The 22,145-nt window shown below is 46.8% G+C and overlaps 2 protein-coding genes across 2 annotated transcripts; both read left to right on the plus strand.

Annotated features, from left to right (window-relative positions):
- Positions 1-3,953: 3,953 nt before the first annotated feature.
- LOC119733082 lies at positions 3,954-4,397 on the plus strand. The gene has a single exon (XM_038206662.1). It carries the CDS (start codon positions 3,954-3,956, stop codon positions 4,395-4,397), a length of 444 nt encoding a protein of 147 aa, XP_038062590.1.
- Positions 4,398-11,535: 7,138 nt separating this feature from the next.
- LOC119733083 lies at positions 11,536-21,194 on the plus strand. Its single transcript, XM_038206663.1, has 8 exons — positions 11,536-11,805; positions 14,072-14,286; positions 15,063-15,225; positions 18,145-18,339; positions 19,410-19,503; positions 20,105-20,246; positions 20,550-20,645; positions 20,762-21,194. The coding sequence occupies exons 1-8, from the start codon at positions 11,536-11,538 to the stop codon at positions 21,015-21,017; spliced, it is 1,431 nt and encodes a 476-aa protein (XP_038062591.1). The 3' UTR covers positions 21,018-21,194.
- Positions 21,195-22,145: the final 951 nt, after the last annotated feature.

The raw sequence follows: 22,145 nt of genomic DNA on the forward strand, positions 1-22,145 counted from the left end.
ATGCGCAGATTAGCAGCGCAGATAATGTAATCAGTTTGGTAACGCGCGCACGCGAAAAGGTTGTTGTTGTGCTGGCTTGGAGCGGAACGGTTGTGCTCTGCGGAACTTCCAAAAAGGCCGGGCCCGAAGCTCCCTTGAAAAACAGCTACCCTGCTTGAATTAGGGTGAATCAGTGATAAAAAAAATCAGCAATTATTGTTATAATGTGATTGACCTATTAATGATTTGTTGAGGATTAAAGGTAAAAAAAAAAATGAGGCGCTGTCTCCTGGTCACATTTCTTTCGTCCAAGTCAACGTGTTGTTTAGTCAGTCAGTGTGTTACAGTACTCTGTCGGCAAACTCCTAGGAATATCACATTCGTCATTTGGAACCCATTGGTCAAACTGTACAATATATCCAACCTTGTGCACTGGGAAATGTTACATTTTTCAGGTTACTTCTTTGCAGTCGTGTTGTTCGAAACTACATCTTAGAAGTACATTTTACACCTTTTTACAGGATTTGCCAGCGTCGATCAAAACCATCTCATTGTGACGTACGTTGTGCGGTTTCACTTTTTTGAGTTGCGTCGCATGTCATCGTAAACAGATTTGTGGAATCATCGTAATATTTTGTACCAAATGGTACCTATAGTTTGCCACTAACCACTCGTATCCAGGACGCGTTGCTATGCGCCGCCATGACAGATGACACAATGGAGGCGGCGGCGCCGTGTACGTCTCGCCCACACTTATCAAGTTCTGCGGAAAAACTTCAGGTTTGTAGTGGCTAATCTTTACTTGTTTAACAAGACTTTTGGTAACAGGTTTTCTCGATTCTAAAGCAAAAAGAACTAGGCCTGTTGTTGCCTACAAATTTACATATTTGTTTTTTACAAATAAAACTTAAAAGTAAAACGAGTTTTGCCGTGTTGGTCCGGTCCATTGTGCATGTGGTGAAAAGTAAGAAGGCTGCAGTGCAAGTCGGCCTAGTATGACTCTGGATCGTAGGCCGGACGTAGCGCCTATCATGCCTATTTATACATGTAACCTACTACGCTATGATCGGGCCCAATGTTCCCAATCGATATAAATAACGTGCTGCCAATGTTTCCTTGGGGAAAAGGGGCCTTATTATTTGTGTGTGTGTGTGTGTGTGTGTGTGTGTGTGCTTTTTTACAAAATATGGCCTAGCAGCATGAATGCTAGTAGTAGCACTGGCCTATGCATGTCGTATGCCATCTATGTAGGGCTAGGCCAGGGTGTAGGCCATATGTCATGTCAAGTTGTTAAAATATGAACATGCCTGATTGAAAGCTTTTTAATTTCATCACCATGTAAAAATAATTTGGTGAGAAGGTGTTTGGCTCATAAATTGTTATTTAAAATAAATACTTCATGTGTCAAGGCTTAACGCCGGCTAATCAGGTTTTGCTTATGCCAGGCCTGTGCTTTATTTTTTATTCAATTGGGCCAAAAATATTCAGGCCTAAAGTAAGGCCTATATTAATGTGGGGGCACGTAACCTCCATCCACACACCGGCTGCCCGGATACAGGGCTATATTTAGATTGACCTGTGGTGTTGTTGACGCGTGACCTATGCAAATGTGGCACTTGTTAACTCAATGTCCATTCACTCTTGAAACAAGTAGGTCCATAGTTTTAGAGGGTTTCTTCTACATTTTCTTATTATAATTGTATAAGAATGACAATAATGTGTAAGTGGAAGTTCCTTTGAGTATATTATGTCATTTACGGGTGTAAGTAATCCGTAACAGCATTTTGTTGAGGGTGCAATAATATTTTAGAGACACTTGGTGATGTGTCCGCATCGTGCGGGAGCGCGCGAAACAGGCACTGCTTGTCTTCCAACTTTTGGACGGCAGTCACTTATTTTGTAGCCGGGATTTTCTCGGTGAGAATTCACCTTTCCTTTGCTGTTTGCCAGCATAATCATGTGCTGAGAGGGAAGGTGGGCGCCTCTGGAACCTGTGGTGAGTGTCCTTTTTATCATAACTTTGCGGGAAACTTGCATTTTTGTGACACTTTCACTCACTAACTTTCCAATTTTGCAGCGTCGTCGTCATAGCTACAGTCGTGCATATTGTGACAAATCACGAACAACACGTTTTATATTAGTCTCCCCTATCTCAACTGTATGAGCCAAATAGCACTGTTAAGTGGGTGTGTCTTTAGTCACCTACTGAAATCTGATTGGTCAAATCCTTTTGTATTGAGTAAAGCACACATGTACAAGATTATAGGGATGTTGGCCTATAAAAGGCAGAGCTGATGAAATAAAACTCACTTCTTGATCAGGTGGGGCCGAAGAAGTCAAACCAATCTCCTGTGCCTAATTTATTGTTGATTGTCTAATTAATTATACTTGGTTAAAGGGTGTGGTCCACAGTGATCCACATTAAATCCACCCGTGATCCACCCAAATCCACCCCCCTTTCCACAGTGATCCACCCAATCCACAGTGATCCACCAAATCCACTAGGTCACCCCGCCCCCAAATCAAACCACAAGTAATCCACACTACCACTGAGGCAGAGAAGGGCTCAACAAGAAGCATCCCGGAGCTGTGGCATTCAACCGCAGGTGCTGACGTCATTAGACCTGGCAGGGCTAGGGAAACCGATTGGCTACGCACGTTACATTGGTGGCAGCGGTGGGATACACCGTGGTGATAAGTTGTTGGAGCCTGGAAGAAAATGGAGCATCAGGATGGGATCCTGGAAGGGAGTGGAGACTCCGGAATCAAAGCGAGTAGTGGCTACTCGGGGACACCAGCGAGTATGGGATACTCTCAGACACCAGCAAGGGTGGTGAGCAGGACAAGCATAACACTGCAGCCTGTGGTGACACCATCACCTCCGAGGTTGACGCCGATGGTATCAACCACAACGTTTCTGCTGGGGCAAGGCTCTGTGAAAGGAGCAGGTGGAGTAATGTTGGTGGCAACTGATGGGCAGACAAAGGATGTCCAGTTGGACAAGAGGTCACAGGAACTTCCCCCACAGGTCGCAGGAGGGGCATCATCAGTAATCTACCCATCATTATCGTCTCCTTGGCCGGGGTATATGTCCACACCAGTGGATCCGGGACCAAGGCGGGTGGAGGCGCCGGCTTATCAAGGTTTTGTGGGTCGGTCCCAAACCGAATCCGAGCCGAGCAGTGCATCCTGGCAGAGACAAGCTGGCCCATTGCTACAAGATGGTTTTGCAGGTTCAGCTTACAGTACTACGACTACAACTCCGAGCGGCAATCCGTTTTTGACGGATGAGGTGAGATGTAATTTGCAGCACCAGTTTCACGGAACGCCACAACAGCCTTCGGTTACCGCACCGACAAGGACGCCAGCGGGAATCATGAGCACGGGGTTGCAGCAGCAAAGTCAGCCAGCGATTTGGCAAAGAGCAGCAGGGCTCTCATGGAACCCTCCTGACAAGGTCCCAACGGTGTCGCAGAGGGTGGAGCTACCCAAATCAGCTGTGGGTGCCAAGGTGGAAGGCAGAGTCCACCGCAAACCAAGCATGGTTCCTGACCGATTCGCGGGGGCTATCCCATGGAGAGACTACAAGGCCCATTTTGAGTCTTGTGCGGTCATCAATGGCTGGTCGGCTGAAGAAAAGGCATATTTCCTAGCAGCTAGTCTGAAGAGTCAAGCTCAACAGGTGTTGGGAGACAGGGTCTCCGGTGATGTGTTGAGCTATTCGGAGCTCACAGAGAGACTGGAGAGGAGATACGGGCCTGGTGAGCAAGCCGAAACGTTTTTAGCGGAGCTGCGAAGCAGAACAAGAAAAAACAGGGGAAGGTTTGCAGGAGCTTGGGCAGGGCATACGTCGACTGACAGAGCTGGCGTATCCAGAGCTCCCAAGAGACAGCAGAGAGCGCCTGGCACGAGGGCACTTAGTGGATGCCATACCAAATGCAGAAATTCGAGCTGGAATATTTAGGGCTCACCCCATGACACTGGACGAGGCTGTTAGAGCAGCATTGGAAACGGAGTCATTTCTAAATGCGGAGAGACAGCGGCAACAAGCCCAGGGTGGACGGTTAGATAGAAATCCCAGAACAACAAGACAAGTGGAAATCGTCTCGAGAGAGGAGTTTGAACAGCAAACAAGGGTAATGTCGGAACAGTTACAGACATTGCATCAGTTGATGTCGAGATTGACTGAAGCGATGAAGCAAGAGGCTCCTCAACGTGTCAAGTGGGAGGGGGAGCCACGACGGAGGCTAAGCTGTTTCAATTGTGGAGAAATTGGGCACTTTAAACGGGACTGCCCTAAGCTCAACACTAACCCACAGTCGGGAAACGATGCAGGACCAACCCAGCGGGTCATGGGGAGGTCACTAGCAGAACCAGACCCAAACAAGGTGGTGGTCGTGGAGGCAAAGAAAAATTAAGGATTGACGAGGATGGTTCGGATGGAGAAACGGTTCAATCGCATCCAAAAGAAATAGGAGCACGTCATGGGGTGTATGTGGAAGGGCAAATCGGCCAACACTCGTTGCCATTTCTGATCGACACAGGATCTTCAGAGACACTGATTAGTATCACAGAGTATAACTCGATGATCAGAGGAGTTCGTCCCAGTTTGGTGCCGATTAGTGATGTAATCCGCCAGGCGGATGGTAAGCCACTAACAGCCAAGGGGAGTGCCCTGATGGGGGTACAAATAGGAGGATACCGTGCTGAAGTGGAGGTCATTGTCGCGCCAATTAGAAATAGGGGCATACTTGGAATGAATTTTCTGCTGACCACTGCCTGTACCCTGGACCTGAAAGAACTTCAACTCAGAATAGCAGAGCACACCGTGCCCCTTTGTGATGGCAAGAGAACCACTTCATCTTGTTATAAGGTCCGTGCCGAAAAGACATCCCGGATTCCACCAGGACATGAAGCAATCATCACGGGAGTCCTGGAACAACCGATGGAACTCCAAGGTTTGGGAATGATTGAGCCCACTGACAGGAACGTCTTGTCCGAAAGAGGGTTACTGGTCGCCAGAGTGCTGGTGGATGCGGGAGTTGACAGCTACCCAATTCGAGTGTTTAACCCAGGTGCAAGCGTAGCGACAGTCAGTGGAGGATGTACAGTAGGGACACTCACAGCCATAAATGAGGAAGATGTAGAATCCCCTTGGGTGTCAGTAACAATAATGGAGAGGGCGGACAAGGGATCGAGGGAAGTACCGGAACATCTTGTCGAACTTTACCAGCAGAGTGTAAGCCAACTGTGGGATGATGCCGACAGAGAACGAGTCAAGAAACTACTGATAGATTATCAAGACATATTTTGGGTGACCTGGGCAAGACAGATATTGTCCACCATAGCATCCGGGTTGATGAAACGACGCCAATTCGTCAACGAGCAAGGCGACTTCCCATCTGGCAGAGGGCGGAAGCAGATGAGCAAGTTCGGAAAATGGTACAGAAGGGGATAATTGAGCCGTCTAGCAGCGCGTGGGCATCACCGGTCGTACTGGTAAAGAAAAAAGACGGCTCTACCCGGTTTTGTGTGGATTATAGATCCCTCAATGCTCACACCCTGAAAGACGCTTACCCCATACCTCGGGTTGACGACAGTTTGGATTCACTTGCTGGTTCCCAGTGGTTCTCAACGCTTGACCTGGCAAGTGGATACTGGCAGGTGCAGCTGGACCATGATGCCAAGGCGAAGGCGGCTTTTGTGACTAGATCTGGGCTTTATCAGTGGAATGTAATGCCATTCGGCTTATGTAACGCCCCTGCTACTTTCGAACGGCTGATGGAGAGAATTTTTGCTGGTCTCCAGTGGAGGACCCTTCTCTTGTACCTGGATGACATAATAGTCTTTGCCGAGAGTGTGGACGATGAAGTAGACCGACTGCGGGAGGTGTTCCAAAGGCTCAGGGAGGCCAATCTTAAGTTGAAGCCCAAGAAGTGCAGCCTTTTTCAGCAGTCAGTCACCTATCTTGGCCATATTATATCCAGAAACGGGGTATCCACAGATCCGGGGAAAGTCAGAGCGGTGGAGGAGTGGTCAGTGCCTCAGTCTACCAGGGATGTGAGGAGCTTCATTGGGTTGGCATCCTACTATAGACGCTATATAAAAGGCTTCGCCAAAATAGCTCAACCATTGCACCGGCCGTTGGAGAAGAATCGGGTCTTCGAGTGGACAGAAGATTGTGATGAGGCCTTCCAGACACTGAAACGATCACTGACAACTGCACCCATCCTTGCGTACCCTAAGGAAGTAGGGGAGTTTATCCTAGATACTGACGCAAGCAGCACTGGTATCGGAGCAGTTCTCTCCCAAAGGCAGGATGGAGAAGAAAAAGTCATTGCATACGCCAGCCGCACGATGTAAAAACCGGAAAGAAACTACTGTGTGACCAGAAGGGAGCTTTTGGCGGTTGTCACGTATGTAAAGCATTTCCGCTATTATCTCTACGGACGGAGGTTCGTTATCCGGACTAACCATGGTGCATTACGATGGTTAATTAATTTCCGCAATCCAGAAGGGCAGCTTGCAAGGTGGATGGAGATTCTAAGCGAATATGACCTTGTCATCCAACATCGAGCTGGGCGTGTGCACCAGAATGCAGATGCATCTCGTAAGCCGTGTACCCAATGTGGCAGAACCGGCGCTGAGTCAGATGAGCTCCAAGCGGAGGAAATCCCAGGTGAGAAAGAGTCTGAGGAGCATCTCGACCGTGGCACCAGAATGGTCACCATCACACCAAAGTGGACTTTGCAGCAACTACGAGAAAAGCAGTTAGAAGACTCCACAATTAGACCTATACTGAGGGCCAAAGAGGATGGTGACAACAGACCGAAATGGGAAGTGATATCTACTGACTCAGCGCCGAGCAAAACATATTGGGCACAGTGGGAGCAGCTCAAAGTTCGTGAAGGAGTCCTGTGTAGGCGACATGAGTCGGACGATGGAAGACGGTTCAAATGGCAAGTCATCCCTCCAACAGACCTCAGAGAGGATGTCCTCGCGGAACTTCATGACAGCAAACCGCACGACACCAAGGGGTCCGCAAGACCCTTATAAAAGTTCAGAAAAGGTACTACTGGTCAGGGATGTCAGCCGACGTGCGTTCCAAGATCCGTAAATGCACCACATGTGCCAGAAGAAAATCGCCAGGAAAGAAATCCCGGGCCCCACTTCAGCAGTACACCGTGGGGGCAACAATGGAAAGAATCGCCCTCGATATTATGGGCCCTCTACCCAGGAGTGAGCGGGGCAATGCATATGTGCTCGTAGTAGGTGACCCGTTCACGAAGTGGATCGAGGCTTACGCCCTGCCGGACCAGAAAGCTACAACTGTGGCGGAAACCCTGGTGGAGCAATTCATATGCCGGTATGGTTGCCCGAAGGAAATCCACAGCGACCAGGGGACAAACTTCCAGTCAGCTGTATTCAGAGAGGTCTGCAGACTGCTAGGAATGGATCAAACAAGAACCTGCCCTTACAATCCCAAGTCAGACGGCTTCATCGAAAGATTCAATCGGAGCCTCATCAATCTGGTTGCCCCATTCGTAGGACAAGATCAGCGAGACTGGGATGCCAACATGGCGTATTCGATGATGGCATATATGAGTGCTGTTCAAGAAAGTACGGGGGAATCACCATGCTTCATGCTCATGGGACGTGATATATCCTTACCTCTTGATGCACTAGCCAAGCTTCCCGACGATTGTGATGACCATTCGTCAACAGATTATGCACAGAATCTTCGGCAGAGGATGACCCAAGCCCATGACCGAGCGCGAGAGAGCATGAAAACTAACCTACGACGGCAAAAGCGCAACTACGATCGCCATGTGGCCGGCCATAAAATAAATGTTGGGGAATTTGTGTGGCTGCATAACACATCACGCAAGAAGGGGTTGTCTCCAAAGCTTCAATTTAAGTGGCTGGGACCATACCTGGTGATAAAACAACTATCTGACGTGACTTTCAGAGTACAGGAGAAGCCGAGGTCGAAGCACTACGACAAGCTAAAGGCTTACACGGGTCCACCGCGGCAATTATGGCAAGTTGAACAGAGGACGACGAGCCCCACGGAGGAGAACGACGAGGAAAAAGAGGATGTTGCTGGCGAGATGGATCAAGAGAACGATCTACAAGTTATACCCACAGAAAGCGCAAATAATAAACCCAAGGATGGTGATTCCCCAGCACTTGCTACCGGTACTCCGGTCAATCAGCCAGAATCAACCCCAGTAAAAGCAGCCGACAGTGCCAAGGTGACGACGGAAGGGGAGCCTGAAAATCCTCCAAGTTTCGAGGAATCACAGCGCCGATATCCGCAGCGGCGACGTAGACAACCGGCTGGATTACAAGACTACGAGGTTTACGGCCGTGAGATGCAGCCATTAATCATCACGGGCGCCCTCAGTGGGCGAAACAATGCCAGTATCCACATTTCGTCTAGCCCCCAACCCTTGGCACATATTGTGTAATGGTAATCGTGTGAAGTATCTATCTACACTACCTTGTGCGAGCATGATGCGTACGCGCTGGCATAGTTACGCTGAACATATCGCACCAGTTAGTTTTTGATCATCGTTCGGTAACATCATCGTTTTGAGTCTCCTCCAAAGCCAGCGTCAACCACTCATCCACTTATCCACTCAGCCACCTTCTGTGATCCACCTGTGGATTAAGTCTCAGCGGATTAATCGGAATTTGACATTTCGGTAGTCATACGTTCCTTACATCACCATGCCGAAGGAGGGGAGCGACAGTCATCGTGACCAGGGCAGGTCATCAAAAAAGCACACCGACCGTGGCGATAAGAGAAAGAGGCCGGATGACAGCGGACACCACAAGCACAAGAAACAAACAAAGGAACAGAACGACCGCCGCCCAAGTGCTACCACCAGCCAAGACCGGCCTCAACATCAGCACCAACACCAGCGGACCAAGGAGCAACCGTCAGCCACCAGCAGTGGACAGACGCAAAAGCACACCTGCCCGGTTCCCGACTGCGGAAAAGAGTTCTCCCTGAAAGGCAATCTGGTAAGGCATGCAAAGGAGGCCCATCATCGGGGCGACAGTTCCTCAGGATTCACCTGTAAAACCTGCGGCGAAGCATTCACCCGGAACGCCAGCCTTCACCGTCATGAAGAACATCACGACACCGGCCGCAGGCCCCTCCCTCATCCATATCCAGTCTCCACGCCAGCTGCTCCCCCCCACCGAACCCAGCGACCTCCCTCTACCACCGGAACCCACCCTGGAGCTCCTTCCACCCCCTTGCACACCCCCATCGACCGCAACATCCGGTATTCATCCCAAGACAGGGGGGAAATCATTAAAGTTGCTAAGGCAACTGCAAACAGAGAGCACAAGAATCAGCTCGTCGACTGAGAGTGAGGAGCCGGAGGAAGGGGAGCGGATCGAGGCAACTACCACCATCAAGGTATTCCGCGGAGGCATCCTCTTCCACCAAAAACAGTCCAAGACCGTTGTGGACATTAAATCCTAGTTATTTAAGTTGAAAAGTTTACCTTTGAGAAAGTTTTTGTTAAAGCTGACCATAGAATTTTGGTAGTCAAAAACAAAGAAAAAAATGGAAAGTGATATTCAAAGATTTGTTGAAATATAAGGATCAGAAGGCCATGATCTATGTTTTCGTATTTATTGATGTAAGAACATATTGGAAAAAGAGAAAGAATTGTTCAAACCTTTATAATTTTAACGTTAAAAGTTAGTGTAACCGAGTTTAAATTTTAAAGTTGTAACTTGTTCGATGTGTTTAGTAACCAAGTTTATACTCAAAGTTATGACGGCATACATGTACAATTTTAATAATCCACTGAATCAGCTGAAGCGATTGTTAGGCTTACAAAACGAAGGATGAAACTGGAATAGGAACACTTTCTGCTTTTAGTAATCATTTGAAGCAAAGTGGATAACATTGTAAAATTAACAATTTCAGGGACTGAAAAGTCTGGGGGAGGGTCATGTGACAAATCACGAACTACACGTTTTATATTAGTCTCCCTTATCTCAACTGTATGAGCCAAATAGCACTGTTAAGTGGGTGTGTCTTTAGTCACCTACTGAAATCTGATTGGTCAAATCCTTTTGTATTGAGTAAAGCACACATGTACAAGATTATAGGGATGTTGGCCTATAAAAGGCAGAGCTGATGAAATAAAACTCACTTCTTGATCAGGTGGGGCCGAAGAAGTCAAACCAATCTCCTGTGCCTAATTTATTGTTGATTGTCTAATTAATTATACTTGGTTAAAGGGTGTGGTCCACAGTGATCCACATTAAATCCACCCGTGATCCACCCAAATCCACCCCCCTTTCCACAGTGATCCACCCAATCCACAGTGATCCACCAAATCCACTAGGTCACCCCGCCCCCAAATCAAACCACAAGTAATCCACACTACCACTGAGGCAGAGAAGGGCTCAACAAGAAGCATCCCGGAGCTGTGGCATTCAACCGCAGGTGCTGACGTCATTAGACCTGGCAGGGCTAGGGAAACCGATTGGCTACGCACGTTACAATATTCCCACACACACCCACGTTGTACTTGTATGCACAGCGCACAGCGTATGAACTCGCGTCGTGTGTGTGTGACCATTGACCGCCATTGTGTACACATTCACCATGTATTTTGACCGCAGTGTTGTCTTGTTTATTTTTCCGTAGGCAATATGTAGGCGCGGTCTACTGTGAGACCTTCTTTTATTGCACCTGGGGATCTTTACTATACGGGATCTTTACTATACGGGATCTTTTGCCTGGTGATCTGTCTTTGCATCGTGACCGGAATCCACACATAGCACATATACTGGGGAAGTTTTGGGATCAACATCTGTTCATCATGTTCATTAACTGCAACTGATTAACTCATGGTTATTCTACTGATTTGCTGATGATTGAATAAATTCTCTATTAATCGCTGAAATTGAACTGAACTGGTGATTCCGTGTGATTCCATCTGGGGCAGCCTCCAACACACTTATCCTGATTTAGTTTGGGATCGAACTCCCTAGATCATGCTGTGACACCGCAGTATTCAAATCACTTCAAAAATGGCGACGAGGATGGGATGGAGTGTGTTGCTTGTTGATCTCGTCGTGATCCTTCATCATCGGTCATCAAATTCAAAGATCCCCTGGTGCAAGTTTCAACCTTTCAAGTCCTGCGACTGCGGAGGACGTAGCTACTGATGTCCTTCAGTGGGAGACTGTAAATCGGCAGTTTTCTCAAATTGTGTATGTATTTGTACATGTTTATTGCACATGTGTATAACTGTTTATGATAGCGTTTGTGCATTGTTTATACATTTGTATATGACTGATCTTGTTTAGTTACAAGTGTACATGTAGTTGCCTGTGTCTTTGAGCCAATATTCCATGGTACATTTTAGGGAGAATTTCACTTTCTGACCATTTTGATGTGTAGGCCTTTACACAATTTGTTCAAGCCTTGTACATGTGTGTACATGTACGATATTGTATTGCCTTAAGCTAGTTTGTATTTGTTTGATGTCTGGGTGTGGCACTATCTAGATTACAACCATGTCTATGCCTGAAGTAATGGCAGAGGCCATTTCTAAGTCTAACCAGGCCTTAGCCGAGACTCTGGCCAATGCATTTAGCAATTTGCGTTATCAGAGAGCGCCCACAGTTAAACTAGCTAAGTTTTGTGGCCCCCCGCGGAAGTCGGGAGACCCGTCTCTTAAAGAATGGCTTGATGACCTTGAGACTTATGCGAAACAGCTCAGTCTCAATGACGAACAGAAAGTTGCTGCAGCAATGGACCACCTCACGGGTGCTGCTCGTGAGGAGGTACTTTGTTGTCCTCCCCTTGAAAGATGCGAGCTCGTTAAACTTCGCGAACTTCTACATAGTAGATTTGGCTCGTCTGAAACGGTTCAGTCTAGTTTACTAAATCATGCATTTTACTCTAAGGAGCAGTTAGATGGTGAGAACCTCACCGATTTTAGATCATACGCTTGTATGATCGAATGGAAGCTGCGGCGGGTGACCATAAAGAAAAAGCTGCTCTTTGTCAGCTGAAACAGGGGGCCCTGAAAGAGCAATTTGTAAGAGGTGCAGCCGACCAGGCTGTGCGCAGAGAACTGCGAAGACTCGTTGTAGACTATCCAAAGAAAACATTTTTTGAAATACGAAATATGGCTCTTTCACTCTTCCGTGATGAGGATACACGGATTTCCGCTGCTAATAAAGACTCTGCTGACCAGGTGTTCTCTGTAGAACACATGGACTGTAGGGTGGATCGTGCTTTATGTGGGGATTTGGCTGTTAGTAAAGTTTTGGGAGATTTAGTGAGTAGTCAGAAAGTCCTCATTTCCAGTGTGGACAAACTTGTTCAACAACAAGGCCTTCTTCTGCAACAGCAGACCCTCATGACTGAACGATTAGATCGTTTAGTTACCGGTATTGAGAAGGGTAGGGGGAATCCCAATAGACCACCACCACCTCGGTGCTCATTTTGCAAAAAGGTGGGCCATACTGTAGACAATTGCTACAAGCGGAGAAATCTGCATGAACAAGAGAAATATAAACCTAGCACAGAACTCAAGTCCGACCAAAATAAGGAAGGGGGAAATGTGATGCCTCCGCCATAGAGGGCGCTGTGTCGGAGGGTCATTCGGAGCCCGCAGAGCAAGTTATCAGTAGTGTAGCTGGAAATTTAGATAGGGTTATTTCTGCTTCGGAAAAGAAGAAGCTTATTGCAAGAAGTCCTACAGCAACTGTCCCAATAGCTGGGGTTCCCGGAGAATGTGTGTTAGATACCGGGGCAGTCACATCATTAGTGTCTGCAGAATTTTATCACAACCATTTCGCAAAGAAAGTAGGGAAATTACATGAAGTGGGCACATTTGTTAAGCTTGTGGGTGTGAACGGCTTAGCTGTTCCTGTCGACGGCTATTTAGAGGCCCCTGTTGAGATTTTCGGCCAGAAGTTTGTAGCCAGTTTTTTAGTTCTGAGTAATGAGGCCGCCAGTAAAGATAAATATCCTGTCTTGCTTGGTTGTAATGTATTGCGTGTTTTGTCTGCTAAGCTTAGAGCTTCAGCACGTGTTTGTGAGAATCAGGAATGGGATCTAGCCTTGCAGTGGTTTAAATCTGTAGAGTTAGGTGAAGCACAACAGCCTTGTTCTGAAGAGGCACAAAGTGAAGTTCTTGAGGTCTGGGTGCAGGAACTTGCAACCGTACCCCCATGTACCGTTAAACCTATTGATTGCTGCTTGGGTGGGTCTCAAACCAGTTCAGAGATCAAGTCAGTATTGGTGCAGTCATGTTCCTCCTGCGTTAAAGAGGACTTAACTTGTGCGATAAAAGTTGTGGAGGGTGTCCATCGAACGGGCATGAGTCAAATTTCTGTTTATGTGGCAAATGAGAGTTCTGAGCAATTAATTATCGAATTTATCGGTATTACGCTGTCGCATATTGAAAACAGTTGACATGTTTTCTTTGTTATTAAAAAATTACTCCAATGATTGACAGTGGTATGCAGAGACTGTATTATGAAAATATATTTTGAATGATCCCATACCAGTAATTAAGGTTTGTGAATTATTCAATGAGATTTTGTCCTTGGACATCAATTGACGGAGTCAAAATGGAACTAAACGTGCCGTACCAGAACATGGGCTTCAGTAATTGATTTAATTTCATCTAATGTTTCAGCTTTCAAGTCAGAAAGGACTCGGTAAGATTCTACCATGGGCAGATGCCATCCGGCAAAGAAGTGCAATGGAGATACAGACCTGCTAAAGGTGAAAAATCAATACATGTGAACTTATGCTATTTTACTGTATTTTACTGTATTTACTTTATTCCTTACAAAATCAATTCAAAGTTTAAAAAACTCACAGAAGTTCAAAAACACAACTAAGTATCATGTACTTGCTTATAAAAATATCTTACGGGCCATGTAAAAATAAAATACAACTGAATCAAAAGTTGGTGAATATTCATTTGTGAGTTTCAGGACAGGAATGTTGTTTTAGTTGTAAGAATGGGAAGACCATTGGGATGTATGTTCACAAATCTAATTGCATTTTTATTAATTTATTTCAATACAGGCCATATGGATTTCATATCTACACCATGTGGTAAATGAACATGAGTGGATAGTTACGAACGGCCTGACAAGTGGTACTTGCAACCATGGCGAACTGAGTGGGGAGGAACGAAAGAGACCATGGTTGGAGAAGGACTCTCCTGAACATCAAGCACTCCGGAAGCTTGTGTTTGATGTCTATCTCATGAAGAACATACATTACTACCGCAACTTCAGGTAAACAAATTTCTAAGAACATATATTCCAGAATTGCAAGAATATTTCTCAACTTCTTCACTTTTAGAGGAACCCTCCAAACCAACAATCACCACAAAACCAAAGAAAGAAAAACTGAAGCAAAGACCACATAGACAAATGCTGGGAGGCATTGCCGAGAACATATCATACACATGTAAACTGTTTGGATTGAATCAAAGCTCTTGTGTGCTTTTTACTGAAATGTCATACTCTCTTCAAAGCATGCAAAACAAGAGACTTGAGGGTTTGCATGGTGGAAAGATCAATAAGTGAGTTTTGTGGTAACACCATGTGGAAATATCTCTTTTGTGAGTATGTGTGATGCTGAACAGAGAACCTGTCGGATTAACTGGACGTTTCGAAGTCTGCTCTGTTCGTCATCAGCAGAATGACGATCAGAGCATACTTTTTAAAAGCTGATGTTGAGTTAATGCAACTTGTTCTCTTCAGAACCACACATACTCGAGAGAGTTTCACATGGTGTTACCGCAAACCTCTCAATTTTCCATACAAAACATGTAATGTCAAAAATGTTGATGTTTAAAACCAACTGTACCGTATGTACACTTTCATTGGAACATTGGTATAATTTGTTATTCATGAACGTACATGTATATGAGCACAATGTTGATGTTAAAAGTTATATTCTTCGGACATTTACAGGGGTGTAGTTGTTTTGTGGCACTATTTCATCAGCACAATGTATATTCAATTTCAAGCCATTAACAAACCATTTACTTTCGGTTGTTTTCCAGACACACCGGATTTGTCGAGTCCTTCCACAACCACTTACTTATGTATTGTGACGTGTCGTGCCAGCTCTCCTGCATCAGGCTGGTTTGGTTGGTAGCGTGCCGTCCTGATGGTGTCCTATCCCTGCAGTGGTGGGCCACAGCACCAGGCTATCCCCTCTCCTGGGTTGGTTGGATCAGCCAGTAGACTGGTAGTCAGGGCAATGGAGCAGGGGAATGGAAGTGGGAACTGGGAATCGGAATGTGGAGTCGGAAGTGGGTGGAGTCGGAATGTCGGCGGAGTCGGAATGTCAGCGGAGTCGGAATGTCAGCGGAGTCGGAATGTGAGTGGAGTCGGAATGTCGGCGGAGTCGGAATGCGGGTGGAGTAGGAATCGGGCGGAATAGGCGGAGTCGGAATGTGGGTGGAGCAACTTATCTACCTTGGGACTTTGCCCTAGACTTAGTCCTAAGTAGACCCTATACCCTAAGACAGACTAGTAATTGGTGAACAGAAACAGTAATGAGGTACGATGGTCATGCCTTTAATCATCATCATCCGTCATGTCATTCCGCATAATCAAGAGCCTGAGCAATTAGTCTAATCATCAGAGAATCAAGCAATCAACTGACTAAATCCTAGCCCTGCAACTCCTTTTATAGCCTTTGAGCCCCATAAGCTGTGTACAACTTCTCTTTGCCATACGACAGTGCATAAACTCAATTGACCAATCAGAAACAAGGATTCCTTATATGCAAAGTGTGGGTGACTCACAGTGTGCTAGTGTATTTAAAACATACAGTTGGTGACTTAATTCCTATTCCGTCACATAGCCCCCCTCCCAAAGTTTTCAGTCCCTGAAAACTACAAGAGCTTTTAATAAAACAACTCAGATGAAATAACTAAGACAAAAATATTTTACATGAAAATTAAGTTTGGTAAATCTTAAGCACATTCCAATACTTCTCGGAAACATTACTTTGAAAAACAACAACTTGGTGGTTCAAAACTTAGCTTTAAAACCTGACTTACAAATATCTCAGATCAGAACAAAATCGTATAAACTTTAATTTCTTCAGAAAACATTCCTCAATGTTATTTTTTATAGAGATTTAGTAGTTTAGGTGGAAGTTCTTGTCATCCTTTCCTGATGGCAGGCTACATCGTTCCAACAGATTGTGTTGCCATATTCCCTGTTGATGTCCTCTTCACCCTCTGATGTGTGTAGCTGTCCCTGGTTACCTGGACACTGGACTGGTCCTCCTGGCGTAGCACTCTGTGGAACTTCCCCCCTTTTCGTGGAAGTACTTCTTCCACTTTCGGAGGTTGACGTCGGAGCAGCTTGCCTCTGAGGAGGAGCAGCTGGCGTAATGTGGACAGTCTGGACTTCTGGCTCTGGGTCTTGGGGCTTGTGCTCCCACCCCGGTGGTTTTTTTTTCTCGTGCCGATCCCGGGAGTCCCTTCTAGAGAACCGTTCGTCGCATCCACCACAGCGAAATTGGGCCTGCCCCCTGTGGCACTCTCTCAGGTGTCTGACCAGGTTAGATCTTTTGGTCGTGGTCGTGCCACACCCTGGCTCCGGGCAGCGGCGCTCCTCTTGCCGGGACGGGCCTCGGGGGTCTCGTTGCCTGTCTTTTCCCTTGTCGGCTCCCACCCTGAGCTTGTCTTCTGGCATCTCCCCTCGTACCTGGAATCTCGGTGGAATGCCCTGGTGGAATACTGTTTGAATTCCTGTGGAATGTCTCGGTGGAACATGATCGGAATATCGGTGGAGGGATGCCGAAGTCTTGGCGGAATGTGGCTGGAATCTTGCTGACTTTCCCCCAGTGGAATGTTGTTGAACCTTCCCTTGGAATGCCACTGGAATGCTGTTGGAGCACCTCACTTTCCACACACGTGGCCTCACCATGATGTTCTCTCTCACCATGCTTGGCGCTTTTGCCACATGTTGCTTGAGTAGTCCATGAGCCTTTCTTCCGTGAGACTTCGCATGGCCACAGCTCTCACACCTCGTTGCTGTTGTCCGTACATCCTTCATCATGCCCGACCAGTAGTAGCGTCGGCGCACTATCTGCAGTGATTTGTAGACGCCGGGGTGACGTGACACTTTACTGTTGTGTAGTCCCTTGAGAACTTTCTCTTGAATTGTGGGTGGTAGGACCATCTGCCATCTGCCGCGTTTTCCATTCGCCAACTTCCATTGACGTGACAACACACCATTCCGGATCTGTAGCTGCCTCTGAGCCCAGTATGTCTTCATAGCTGCTGATTCCTCCGACATGGCTTCCCATACTGGCTCCTCACCATTCTCCATCGCCCGCATCATCGGCCCAATTGAAGAATCTGCCAGCTGTGCGTCCCTCAATTCCTGCAGTGTCCACCTTGGAGTTCTTGTCAATGTCCAGGCCCCTCTTTCATTTTCTCCACTGGACTCCTTGAGAGTAGCCCTTGTCGACTCTGTGTCGGTTACTTGGCTCTGCTCTGGTAGTGACGGCCTCCCCACGACTAGCTGTGTTAGTCCCCTTGGGTTTCCAGTAGCCCATCCTCTGCTCTTACTAGGAATTGGACAATTTCTTTTGAAATGCCCCAAACCTCCGCAGTTGTGACAGGTTTCGCTGTCCCATTGTTTTCTTCCCCCTCCATCTCTCTGATTCCCAGCATCATTTACTCCTCTTTCGTTACTCCTTGGAGCTGCGGTCTTGCTGTGCATTGCCTCTGCTAGGCCAGCTATCATCGCCTCCAATGCATTGAGTTGTTCTAACATGCCCTGTGTATGCCGGTTGAACTCCTCTCGAGAGACCGTCTCGACGTACCGATGCGTCCTTGGAGATTGGCGACCACCTTGGCCCCCCTGCCTCTGTCTCTCGGAGTTGATGAATGATTCTGTCTCCAGGGCCGCCCGTATCGCTTCATCTAAGGACTTGGGGTGTGCTCTGAAGATTCCCGCACGCACTTCTGCATCTGGGATGGCATCCATGAAATGCCCCCGGGCGAGTCTTTCCCGCGAATCTCTGGGGAGCTCAGGGTATGCCAATTCCGTCAGCCGTCGGATGCTGTGTCCGAGTGCTTGTAGACCTTCGTTGACCCCCCTTGTCCTACTCCTCAGTTCCGACAGGAATCTCTCGGCCTGCTCCCCGGGACCAAATCGTCTTTCCAACCTTGTAGTAAGGTCGTTGTAGCTCAATGGTTCGCCCTGGACCCCGTCTCCAAGCACTTGCTGGGCCTGCCCCTTCAGGCTTGCTGCCAGGAAAAATGCTTTCTCTGCAGAGGTCCACGCGTTGATCGTTGCGCAAGACTCAAGGTGAGCCTTGTAATCCTCCAGGGAATATCCCCTGAAAATCTGTCTGGAACAAAACTCGGCTTCCGTTGTGCTCGGTGGATCTTCTCATCCCCTGCACCTGTCTTTTTCTCTGGTTCCTCCGTGGGCCCCTCTGGTTTCTTGCTCCCAATTGTCACTCCCGCCAACCCTTGCTCCAGTCCCTCCACCTTCATCGGTGAGGAAACCTTCGGTGGTAGCTGTGGTTGACTTGACTCCATCTTGGTAGCAAAAACTGGACTCCACGTGCTTGACCGTTCACTTGAAACCGGCATGTACTCGCTTCCGGCTCCCGCTCCGGGCACCTCAAACGGTCTCCCTTGAGCAGAAGCGGTGCTTACGCTTGCTTCGCTTGTGGACTGCCTTGCTGCTGCTGCATACCCTGGGGATGTCCGCATTCCTGCCGTCATAGTGCTGAAGACTAGTGGCACGTAAGGGCTGAACCCTGGTGGTGCTTGCCATGCTCCACTGACGGTAGTGATTCCTGGTGGTGCGGAAGTTCCAATATTCACACTTCTGGTGGAATATTCCCTTGCTCCCGCTCCGCCCGGGCACCAGTTTTCGATCTTCCCGATCGTCACTGGTAGCCTTGGTGCTTGCTCGACTCTGGCTCCTGATATCTGTAAGTTGCTCACGGGAGTAGAAGTGCTCAGTGGGTTCAACATCGGCGATCCTCCGGCTGGTTCCCCCAGCTCGCCCATCCATCCACGTTGTGGAGTTCTCTGTTGAGACCCCTCAAGATGTGCAGGGTTGATGCTCGCCATCGGTTGCCTTGCCCACTCTTCTCCAACCGTTGTCCATGGTGTCGATCTCCCTAGAAACAGCCCTGGATTCACGGTGGATGTCATTGGAGAGAACTGGAGCTGCGATGCTTCCTGGGCCGGTTGAAGGATGCTGCTTGCTCCGCTCGTCGCCGCACTTCCCACAGCCGCTGGAAATAAGTCACTGCCTTGATACCGGAACTCCACTCCCGAGTCGACTTCTTCCACTCGGTGTTTCCCTGGTGTAAGCACTGCTTGCTCTCTTTGTTCCATTCCGTTGTCTTCTTCCTTCAGCTGCTGAATTCCACTGAAGTTTCTCTCCTGGTGGATCCCACCGCTGCCACCAATGTGACGTGTCGTGCCAGCTCTCCTGCGTCAGGCTGGTTTGGTTGGTAGCGTGCCGTCCCGATGGTGTCCTATCCCTGCAGTGGTGGGCCACAGCACCAGGCTATCCCCCCTTCTGGGTTGGTTGGATCAGCCAGTAGACTGGTAGTCAGGGCAATGGAGCAGGGGAATGGAAGTGGGAACTGGGAATCGGAATGTGGAGTCGGAAGTGGGTGGAGTCGGAATGTCGGCGGAGTCGGAATGTCAGCGGAGTCGGAATGTCAGCGGAGTCGGAATGTGAGTGGAGTCGGAATGTCGGCGGAGTCGGAATGCGGGTGGAGTAGGAATCGGGCGGAATAGGCGGAGTCGGAATGTGGGTGGAGCAACTTATCTACCTTGGGACTTTGCCCTAGACTTAGTCCTAAGTAGACCCTATACCCTAAGACAGACTAGTAATTGGTGAACAGAAACAGTAATGAGGTACGATGGTCATGCCTTTAATCATCATCATCCGTCATGTCATTCCGCATAATCAAGAGCCTGAGCAATTAGTCTAATCAGAGAATCAAGCAATCAACTGACTAAATCCTAGCCCTGCAACTCCTTTTATAGCCTTTGAGCCCCATAAGCTGTGTACAACTTCTCTTTGCCATACGACAGTGCATAAACTCAATTGACCAATCAGAAACAAGGATTCCTTATATGCAAAGTGTGGGTGACTCACAGTGTGCTAGTGTATTTAAAACATACAGTTGGTGACTTAATTCCTATTCCGTCACAGTATGCACCCAAGCGCCACGCCTATGGGTAAGCTGTTGTTTCAAAGCAGTGTTGGTCTTGTATGTAGTGTAAATATATTACGTTTTGGAATACCAAATGATTTTTGGTGTTAAAGGATGGATTGCCTAATTTGTACCGATAAATTACGCATTGATGCACATAATGTTTTATCCAATTAACGTTGTTTCCATGTTATGTTTTTATGTTATATCATTGAAAGTAATTTCAATGGTGCTGTCAAAACTTCTGAAAACTTCTTTTAATTGAAAGGAAAAAAGTTACACCTGGTCAGCAATATTAGTAACTTTCTGTTTTCTTCTGCCATTACAGCATCATTGGCTACAAGACCCGCAACATCCTGGCAGCAATTGATTGCAACAACCACCGTGACCGCCCTCAACAAGTTGGACCTAATGGGAAACCCACGTAAGCCTTCCTATATTATGATGGAAAATAGGCAGTGCTTGAAATCGCTCTTACAAAATTCACCGTTAAACATGGAATTTAAAAATTGCCATACTACATTGCACTTATTATTATAGGTACGAGAGGAAGTACTCCAAGCGGTCAAAGAAGTGGACTGCACAGCCAAAACTTGCACCTAAAGCCTATGCATACATCCCTGACTTGATGGAAAACATCTTCATGAAGAGAATCACAACCTTTGGACATCTCTCACAGCACGTCAGTATGTCGGCAGATGACCCACGCAGAATTGCCAAAACAATCGCAGCTAACCGCGCACCATCCATAGAGAAGTTGGTCGAAGAGCGCATGGAGCGTATGCAGAAAAACTAGAGGGAAATTACAGTATTTGGTTGTTTCCATTCATAACCATTCCTTACAGTCCTCTCTCTCTCTCTTGAACACAAAAACATGCATGTTTCAAATGTGAAGGATCTGAAATTAATGGGCCGCAGAAGTACGCAGAAGATCAACAGTTTCATGTACCTTAAAATTTGTTAACAGTATTGTAAAAAGAGGCATAAATACAAACATGTTAAAGGTATAAGTAACTATTTTATTCCACCAATAATTCATACAATTTCGTGACTGAAATGTTACATTTTCATTCAGAAACTTGGGCCGACCACACATTCGTTGGTGATATATCAGGGGCCGATCTCTATTTGAAATACTTGCACTCCTAGTACCTTCTCCTATATATGGAAATATCATTCGTAAACATAACATCATGTTCCATCAGTATGCCGATGATATCCAACTCTATGGTGAATTTGATCATAAGAGTGATAGTTATCGTCAACAGGTACTTTCCAGTCTATCATCCTGCATACATACAATCAATGAATGGATGTCACAAAACATGCTGCAACTCAACCAGAATAAGACAGAGTTCTTTGTATTTGCCAATAATCGCATACTTGCCTCTCTCACCAACAATGAGTTAAGATTAGAAGATCTCCATGTTCACACTTCACATCTTTTTAAAATGTTGGCATCATCCTGGATTGTTCAGTGCATGTGTCTAATCATGTCAGCTCTATTCGTAGAATTGTTAATTTTCAAGTTCTATTCACAGAACCTTCCCAATATGCTTGTTTGCTTCGTGAGTTCGTAATCGTTGGTTTGGTTTTTGTATTGTGTACATGTTCACATGTTCCCCTCTTTGTTATCGTTAGACACTCTGTACTTCGTATAGCGCCATATATTATTTGTTATAAGTGTAATTAGTGAAGAAAGGTGCCAATACATAAGTGTTTTCATGTACAGTACTAGTGACACTTCTGTAGTCTAGTTAGACTTTATTCTTCATTTTTAGTGTTTCACTGATAGTTCCTAGATAAATGTGTCAAACTGGAACGTGGTGCCTCTTGCCTCAGTGTGACGACTGACTACTGTATAATAAATAGCCTCCTATCGAATGAAGCTAACAAATTCATCATGGAACAGCCCAAAGTTTGC

The sequence above is a fragment of the Patiria miniata genome, unplaced genomic scaffold (assembly GCF_015706575.1).
Source record: "Patiria miniata isolate m_02_andy unplaced genomic scaffold, ASM1570657v1 HiC_scaffold_25, whole genome shotgun sequence".
Lineage (NCBI taxonomy): Eukaryota > Metazoa > Echinodermata > Asteroidea > Valvatida > Asterinidae > Patiria > Patiria miniata.